Genomic DNA, 9298 nt, shown 5'->3' with positions numbered 1-9298 from the left:
ATTTAAATATCAGATAAAGACACATGAGAAGTGACCAGAAGTACCTAAAAATGATTGGGCAGAGTTAATAGTTTGGAAGCACAATTTTAAATGGATTCTGCCTGCTATTCAGAGATCCAGCAAATAAGCAATTGTGGAATGTTAGATTCCAAGATGATTACTCCTTTGGTAATATCTGAAAAACAACTCTGTGAGTTGAAGTACTTTTACTATTTTTAGAGCCAGCTTGAAGAATATGGAAAAAAGAAAATCAAAGCATATCCATCAACTGTAATTTAAGTAACTGTATATAATTTCAAACTATGAAGGTGGTTAGTTTCAAAAGATGAATGCTATTTCGTGTTATTGTATTCTATTTTCTTTCTCTCTTTCCTTCTTCCTTTCTTTTTGCAAATCCTGGGGCTTGAACTCCGGACCTGGGCGCTGTCCCTGAGCTTCTTGTGCTCTTTTTGCTTCTTTTTGAACCACAGAGCCACTTCTGGTTTTTTCTGTTTATGTGATACTGAGGAATCGAACCAAGGACTTCATGCATGCTAGGCAAGCACTCTACCACTAAGCCACATTCCCAGCCCTCTATTTTCTTTCTTTCTTTTTTTTTTTCTTGAAGAGTAGGCAGAGAAGTAAGCCAGCCCTCTATTTTCGACTCATATCCTGAAATTATGTGTGTACTTCTGAGGATCATTTGCTTTCGTATTTATCTTAAATTGCTCCAGTCCTGACTTTTTCTTGACACTAGTTTGTCTTTGGATGAAAGAACAGGTCAATCTGTGTTACATCTATATCATTAAAAAAATAGATCTCCCACATGCATAACTACAGTATGTAGTTAATATGTAAAAATGTTTTTTTAATTAACTTTGTTATTAAAAAGGTGACTTACGGAGGGATTATAATTACATAGTCAGGTAATGAGTACACTTCCTTTCTTAAAGTGTCTTCTGTTCCCTCACTCTCTCCCAGTAAAAATGCTTTTCTTTTGAGATCCACTATCAGAACTTTTGTTCCTGTAGATTTAAGTGGGGGGGAGGGGGAGACTTAGATTTCCAGCTGTAATTTAAATGTCTGGGAGGCCAGCAGACCAAAGACAACACCAAGAGAACTTCTGAATGTTAATTCGCTTTTTTCGTGTGTGTGTGTGTGTGTGGGGGGGGGGGATGCTGGGGTCGAACTTGGGTCCTTTACTTGCTAGGCAGGCGCTCTACCACTTGAGCCACGCCCCCTCTCTTTCCAATGGCAATTTCCTATTTTTCAGCCTTCAAAAGATTAATTTTCCAAGACTGAGGTAGGAAGGTGAGAACTCGGTGGCTGTCAAAGGAAGGAGCGAGCAGCCACATTGTCTCGGGTTGCCAACTTCGTGGCTCGGTCCCAGGGTGTGAGCAAGGGTGAGAAGGGGGGGGGATCGGTGCTTTTTCTACGAGTAACTAACCAAGTGTTCACCCCGTTCTGTCCACATCCCTCAAGACGATCCTGCAGAAGCCGGGAACTCAATGTCACGGCGGAAGATAAAGCTCGGAGCGCTCCGAATCCCAGGCGCCCAAGGCCGCCCAGGCAGGGGTTCACTTCCCGCCACCCGGGCTCCTCCTCCGCTCACCCTCCCGGCTGCGCTCCTCCCAGAGGCGCCCGCGCCGTAGATTTTGGCGCCAACCGAGTGGTGGCGCTGTCGATCTCGCGCGCGGCCGCGACCGGCCCGGGGGAGGCGGAGGCTCGGCGGGCGGAGGCTCAGCGGGCGGAGGAAGGGGCGGGGAGCGGGGTGCGCGCGCGCGCGCGGCTCTCGCGGGCTCTCGCGCCGCTCGCGTGACCGGCCGGTGTGTGCACTACGCTACGCTACGCGCCGGCTCCCGGGAGCACGGACGGCAGGTCGGGGGCGCGCGCGCGGGCGCGCGCGATTGCAAAGTGTGTCCGGGTCCGGGTCGGCGCGAGGTGCGTGCGTGCGGGGCGCGCGGGCGGGCTTGCGGGGGTTCCGGGCGGACTCACGCGCACACGCGCTCCCGGTGGAGCCTTTTCCGAGGCTGCTCTTCCTTGGCCCGACGGAGAGCGGCAGTGTCTCCCCAGCCAGCGCACGCCCGCCCCGCGTCTCCCCCCGCGGCGGCTGCTCCTCGGCACCGCCAGCCCCAGAGCGGCTCCGGGGCGGGTGGCGGCGGCGGCGGCGGCGGCGGGACCCGCGGAGCCGCTTTGTGTTCAGCCCGACGAGGGGCGGCGGCGCAACCACCTGACAGAGGCCCGGGCGCTCGATGCACCTTCCGCCCGCATGAGGAGGAGGTAAAGGCGGCGGCGGCGGCGGCCGCGCTCCCGCCCTCGGCTGCTGGAGGGAGGGAGGGGACGGAAGGGGAGATCGGAGGCGGGGGAAGGGGGGGGCGCGGGACCTAGGCCCGGCGGGGCTGCTCGGAGGCGCTGCTCAGGCCTCGGCGGCACCGGGCGGCGCCGAGCGGTGGAGGGCTGTGGGGAATCGGCCGGGGTCCCCGGGCTGAAGTTGAAGGAACAAAATGTGAAGTGCGGAGCCGCGTCAGCCGCTTCCTGGCGCGGGGCTGGGGGTGAGGGCGGCTTGTTTTCCCCGCGCGCGGGGGTTGGAGCGGGCCGGGGCCCGGGCGGGAGCGCGCCGGGCACCGCCGCGGCCCTGGGCTCGGCCCCGGCAAGGGCGTTTTGTTCCCGGGAGGCGCCGCTGCGGGCCGGTCCGCTTGGGTCCCTAGTTTTGCGGCCTAAGCCGTGAGCTCTCTAGGCCTCGCGTCTCCTTTCCTGGAGGCGGCCGGCCGGGCCGGGGACTCGGGGCTTCTCTCTGGCTGAGCGGAGGCCTCGGACTCCCTGCCGGCCTCTCGAGGCCCCCCAACTTCGGACCTGGGTGCTTAGGGGTGGATTTCATTGTGAAAGGTGGAATGGGCAACTCCGGGGCTGCTCGGCGCCTCCCGTGGCCGCGGCTGCTGCCGCCGCCGCCGCCGCCGCCGCCGCCACCGGCGGGGAGTCCTGTGGCCCAGGTCTGGCGCGGGTGGGGGAGGCGGGCGACTGGCAGGGTCCGAGCCCCCAAAGAAGAGCAGAGTGTCCGGGGGGAGGCACCCCCGAGTCCCCGGCCTCCTGGGGGTGGGGTAGGGGCGAGGAGAAGCCTTTTCCAGATTAAGAGCTTTTTGAAATGAAAAAAAGAGGTTACAAAGTCGCCCCTTTGCCGCTGAACTTTGGTTTTCTGACCGATAGAGGCCGGTAGAGGACTGTGAAGGAAAAGTTCTCCCCCAGGATGGACTTCACCGCGCAGCCCAAGCCTGCCACGGCCCTCTGTGGCGTGGTGAGTGCCGATGGGAAGATCGCTTACCCTCCCGGAGTGAAGGAGATCACTGACAAGATCACCACGGACGAAATGATCAAGCGATTGAAGGTAAGCGGCTGGCCAGGTTGGGTTGTTTTGCGTCTCCCACATGTCTTTTTTCTCCCTGTGACGTTACTGCACCGCTGGGCCTGGCCTTCAGTAGAAGTTTTCACCTACTAAGCTCTTAAATGTTACCATATATATTGTCTTCTCCTATCCCCTCTGAAATTGTTCTCTCGGGTATATTTTTTAATAAGTTCCTCAGGAACGGAATTATTAGACGTCTGTTTTTCTCTCCTACTGTTTTTCAAGCATCAGGAACTCTAGCGTGTTTTAAAAGTTTTATTTCTGTCAACACTTGTATTTTATGAGAATATTGTGTTATGATATGGCCTGCTACCTTGATTATGGGCAATAATTTGTCTGGGAATGTTCGTTCCAGTTTTCATCAGCTCCTGAGAGAACTGATTTAAGAACTTTTTCCACCTAATTTCTCGCAATTTTCTTTTTTTTTTTCCCCTTTTGGTCGTGGGGCTTGAACTCTGGGCCTGGCACTGTCCCTCAGCTCTTCAGCTCAAGGCTAGCCCTCTACCACTTGAGCTACAGCGCCACTAATTTTTGAATAGTCAGAAGATATATACATATATTTGCATATACATGATGTGATTGGGTTAGTAGCTTTAAGATGATGATCTAAGTGCATATACATTTGAAGGAGTTTTAAGAAACACTATTATAGCTTTTTGTGAAGCCTCTGCTTATGTAGTATGTAAACACGGCAGCCCTAAGGACTTACATTGGTTCAGTTTTTGCTTTCTGTTTCATTGTGAGAAAAGCCATCTTTTCTATCAAAGTAGGTTGCTTAAAAGTTCCTATTTTGGCTTGATGGGTTGGCTCTTGTTGATTATTCTGCTAAGACAACATCAGTGACTAAAGAAAGAGAAAATGCTTTGGGATAAGGAAGGATTTAAAAAATACAGTTTTATTTTATTAAGTGTTGTTCAAGGGTGTGTTACCATCTCATAAGTCAGGTAATAAATACATTTCTTTTTGGACAACGAGAATTTTTGCATTGTAAGATTTTAGCTGGTTCTTTTTTTGGGGGGGGGTCTGGTCGTGGGGCCTGAACTCTGGGCCTGGGCACTGTCCCTCAGCTCTTCAGCTCAAGGCTAGCGCTCTACCACTTGAGCCACAGCACCACTTCCAGCTTTTTTCTTTTTGCTTATGTGGTGCTGAGGAATCAAACCTAGGGCTTCATGCATGCAAGGCAAGCACTCTACCACTGAGCCACCTTCCCAGCCCCTTAGCTGGTTGTTCTGAGACAGAATTCAGACAAACTTCAGATTGTTCAAGAAAATAGATGGTGTATGTTTTGAGATTGCTTGTTTCTGTTAATCTTATCACAGAGTCTTAATGGTCACTTTATGTGACCATATGTGACCATCTTATCCTCTTCAAATAGCCAATTGAATGCACATTGTGAACCTGAGTTTGGCCAATTCAAGCAGTGGGGCAGGGCCTACTGCCTCAGGGATCATAAAGGAGCTGCTGGCCTGTGTTATATTTTCTTGCCAGCTTTTTGGCTGATGGTGCACCCTTCCACTTTGCCTTGCTGAGTTCCTTTTGAGTTTTGTCCTTTTTCCTATACAGCACCTCAACATCCTGAGACATTTCTGACATCATGGACATAAATTGTGGCCAGAGTACTGTAATTGTTATGAGATTAGCTTGAAGTAGTGATTGAGTTTGGGCTGGAGGTATGGCTCAAGTGGAACTCGCTATAGTATGCCTCCTAACAAGTGTGCATTTGCGACATTGGTTATCCTTACACTTCAGAGGACATGGAAAGTGTTGCTTGTCACAACTGGGACTAGCTTGGTAGAGAGCAAGACAATGCGCTGTTGGGAAAAATTATTATTACTAGTCCTGATGAATGTGTTAAAAGTATTTTTTTGTTGTTTTTTTGATTGGTCATGGGGCTTGAACTCTGGGCTTGGGCGCTGTCCCTCAGCTCTTCAGCTCAAGGCAAGCGCTCTACCGCTTGAGCCACAGCGCCACTTCCGGTTTTCTAGTGGTTTATTGGAGATAAGAGTCTCACAGACTTTTCCTGCCTGGGCTGGCTTTGAACCACAATTTTCAGATCTCAGCCTCCTGAGTAGCTAGGATTACGGGTGTGAGCCACTGTCGCCTGGCTTAAAAGTATTTTAAAATAGGAATGTAAAGAAGGAATGATTGGATGGAGAGGTTTCAAAGTTACAATAAGACTAGATGATGGAATATGAAGCAAGAAGGTGTCTCTCTGGTCACCTTGGTGAAACTTATTTGTAGGAACTGACAGTTATGCTTTTAAGAGTTTGTAGTATAATGTCTAATAAATGTTTGTGATGTTATGTCTTTTTTGTTGTTGTTGGTCATGGGGCTGGAACTCTGGGCCTGAGTGCTGTCCTTGAGCTCTTCAGCTTAAGTCGAGTGCTCTACCACTTGAGCCACAGCACCACTTGTGGTTTTCTGGTGGTTAATTGGAGATGAGAGTCTCATGGACTTTCCTGCCTCCTGAGTAGCTAGATTATAGGCAAGAGCCACCGGTGCCCGACAATCATGTGTTTTAGGTTCCATTTATTGCCTTTTTAGGAGAAATTAGGCAGTTTTTTTTTCATTAAAACAAATCTTTTTGGTGTGTCTTGAGAGATTGAACCCATCTCCTCACTGAAGAGGCACTCTGCCAACCCAGTCACATCCCTAGACTTGATACTAAAGATTACACATGAATTGAGTTACTTAATTGATGCTTTTTAAAGTTAGAGGTTTTAAAGCAAGAATCTGAAAAGCTGAAATATAAACCTGTGAATTGTAATGCTGTTATGTAGTATATTTATCTTTTAAGTTTTACTAAATTTTTCAATGAAGAATATTAAAACCTGCCCAGGCATCGGTGAGTCATGCCTGTAAGTCTTGACCTCCATGCTACTCAGGAGGCCAAGATCTGAGAATTGCAGTTCAGAGCCAGCCCCTTCAGGAAAGCCTGTGAGACTCTTAATCTTCAATTGACTACCAAAGGAAAAAGAAAGCTTGGACTTGTGGCTCTAGTAGTAGAGCACAATCCTTGAGCACAAAAGCTCAGAGACAAAGACCAGGCTCTGAATTCAAGCCCTAAGACTGACACACAACAAAAAGAATATTAAAACCTTGAATTCTGTTGGTGAGTAATCTGGATAAAAAATAGAAAGTTGAGCTGGTCGCAGTGGCTCAAGCCTATAATTAATACTAGTTACTCAGGAGGCTGAGACCCAGAGGATCAAGGTTAGAAGCCAGCCTGGGCAGAAAAGTCCACAAGATACGATTGCTAGTTAACCAGCAGAAAGGTGGGCTGCACATTGTAGCTTTGTTAGTGAAGTGCTAGCACAGTAAGTACAGGACCCTGAGTTCAAACTCCAATTTAAAAAAATGTAGGAAGTTGAGCTGGAAGTACGGCCTAAGTGGAAAGTGGTAAAGAGCCTGCTTATGCTTTGGTTAACACATTTAAAACCTAAGTACAAAAAAAAAAGCTGGGCTGGGAAGGTGGCTTGGTGTTAGAGCGCTTGCCTTGCATGCATGAGGCCCTGGGTTTGATTCCTTAGCACCACATAAGCAAAAAAAGAAAAAAGCTGGAAGTGGCGCTGTGGCTCAAGTGGTAGAGCACTAGCCTTGAGCTGTAGAGCTGAGGGACAGTGCCCAGGCCCGGAGTTCAGGCCCCACAACCAGACCAAAAAAAAAAAAAAAGCTATGACTATATATACATTTTCATTTGAAAATAGGTTGAATATCAGAAGTACTGTTGATTATAAATGGACTTACAACCAAGCCTAGGATGAGCATTGGGTTGGGTTGTCCATTTATTGAGTTCTTTTAGAAATTGAAGTTGACAGACATTTTAACCAAATTAGAATGTCCTACTTCCAAGAAAAAAAAAATTTGAGGTACTGATTTCACTGGCCTTGAACAAGATCCTCTTGCTTCACCCTTCTAAGTTCTGGGAGTACAAGTGTGTGTGCGCATGCCCTCGCTCTCACACACACACACATATATATATAACTATTATTATTATTATTAGTTGGTCATGGGGCTTGAACTCTGGGCCTGGGCCCTGTCCCTCAGCTCTTCAGCTCAAGGCTAGTGCTCTGCCACTTGAGCCACAGCGCCACTTCTGGTTTGCTGGAGATAAGAGTCATGGACTTGCCTGCCTGGGCTGGCTTTGAAATGTGACCCTCAGATCCTAGCCTCCTGAATACGATTACAGATGTATGCCACTGGTGCCCAGCTATTATTATTTTTTATTTTATTTTTGTGGGTCATGGACCTTGAATTGGGGCTTGGATGCTGTTCCCTAGCTTTTTCGCTCAAATCCACAGCTCTGTTTCCAGTTTTGGGGTGACTAATTGGAGGTAAAAAGTCTCCTGGACTTTCCTGACTGGGCTGGCTTTAACTCAAGATTCTCAGATCTCAGCTTCTGAGTAGCTAGGATTATAGGTGTAAGACACTGGCACCCAGCTTAACAGCTTTAATTTTTTTTTTTTTTTGTCATACTGGGATTTTAATTCAGGTTACTTGTCAAGCTGATGTTTTACCCCTTGAGCCATACCTCCAGTCTAGCTTTTTGCTATTTTGGAAATGAAGTCTCATGAACTTTTCTGCTAGGGGTTGGCTTTGAACTGTGATCTACATCTCAGTTTCACAGGCATGAGCTTCCAGGGCCTGGCAACTTTTTTTCTTAAAATTTTAAACTATGCTAAGCATGCTGGTACAGCCTGTAATCTTCAGGTTCAGGAGGGAGGATTGTGGATTTGGGACCAAACTTGGCTACATAGTGAAACCTCAGCTCATAAAACCAAAGGGAGGGTACTGTTACTAAGTTTACTTTTTGTGCAGTACTGGGGCTTGCCTTATGCTCTTGCATGTGTGTCACTCTATTACTTGAGCCATACCTCCTCTTCCAGCTTTTGGCCAGTTATTTGGAGATATGAGTCAAGTGGATTTGTCTGCTTGGGCTGATTTCAAACTGTAGTTTTCAAATCTCAGCTTTAGGATTGTAGACACGAGTCATTCATTAGTGGGTATTTTTTTCGCTTGTGGGCCTGAACTCTGGGCCTGGGCACTGTCCCTCAGCTTTTCAGCTCAAGGATAGTACTCTACCACTTGACCCACAGCGCCACTTCTGGCTTTTTCTGCTTATGTGGTGCTGAGGAATCGAACCCAGGGCTTCATCCTTGCCAGGCAAGCACTCTACCACTGAGTCACCTTCCCAGACCCTTACCAGTGTTTTTGTTTGTTTGTTTTTTGTAGGTCGAGGGGCTTGAACTCTGGGCTTGGGCACTGTCCCTGTGCTCTTCAGTTTAAGGCGAGCACTCTACTGCTTGACCCGTAGCACCACTTCCGGTTTTCTTCACCAGTGTTTTTGAAGCTTATATTTTAAACTTGTTTATTTTTGGCCAGTTCTGGGCAACTCTGGGCTTGGGTGCTGTTCCTAAGCTGCTTTTGCTCTACACTAGTGCTCTACCCTATAGCACCACTTCCTGGCTTTTTCTGTGATTAATTGGAGATAGGAGTTTCATGGACTTTCCTGCCCAGGCTGGTTTTGAAGCTTCATCCTTAGATTTTCATCCTAATATCTTAAGATTACAGGGGTGAGCCACTGGTACTTGGCTATTTTATTTGTTTTTTTTTTTTTTTTGGGTCCGGTCGTGGGGCCTGAACTCTGGTCCTGGGCGCTGTCCCTCAGCTCTTCAGCTCAAGGCTAGCGCTCTACCACTTGAACCACAGCGCCACTTCCGGCTTTTTTCTTTTTTTGCTTATGTGGTGCTGAGGAATCGAACCCAGGGCCTCTGGCATACAAGGCAAGCGCTCTACCACTGAGCCACCTTCCCAGCCCCTACTTGGCTATTTTAAACTTTTGGCTGTACTGAGATTTGAACTTCAGTCCTTACACTTGCTAGACTGGTTCTCTGTCACTTGAGCTACTCTTCAGACCCT

At 48.4% G+C, this 9298-nt stretch overlaps 1 protein-coding gene across 5 annotated transcripts in view; it reads left to right on the top strand.

The window, feature by feature from the left end:
• Positions 1-1839: 1839 nt before the first annotated feature.
• The window catches only part of Pds5a (PDS5 cohesin associated factor A), a 109611-nt gene continuing 102152 nt past the window's right edge, over positions 1840-9298 (top strand). For 2 of the 5 annotated variants that reach the window (XM_042678061.1, XM_042678064.1), the window contains exons 1-2: positions 1840-2259; positions 3184-3361. In XM_042678061.1, the coding sequence (XP_042533995.1) occupies positions 3224-3361 (138 nt within the window). In that variant the 5' untranslated portion in view covers positions 1840-2259; positions 3184-3223. Of the gene's footprint in view, positions 2260-2368; positions 2532-3183; positions 3362-9298 lie in introns of those variants that run through there. The other 3 variants (XM_042678060.1, XM_042678063.1, XM_042678062.1) reach the window with 3 other exon arrangements.

This window comes from Dipodomys spectabilis, unplaced genomic scaffold (genome assembly GCF_019054845.1).
Source record: "Dipodomys spectabilis isolate Male_0828 unplaced genomic scaffold, ASM1905484v1 ptg000043l, whole genome shotgun sequence".
In the NCBI taxonomy this organism is placed as follows: Eukaryota; Metazoa; Chordata; class Mammalia; order Rodentia; family Heteromyidae; genus Dipodomys; species Dipodomys spectabilis.
This window is presented reverse-complemented; position numbering and strand designations above follow the sequence as displayed.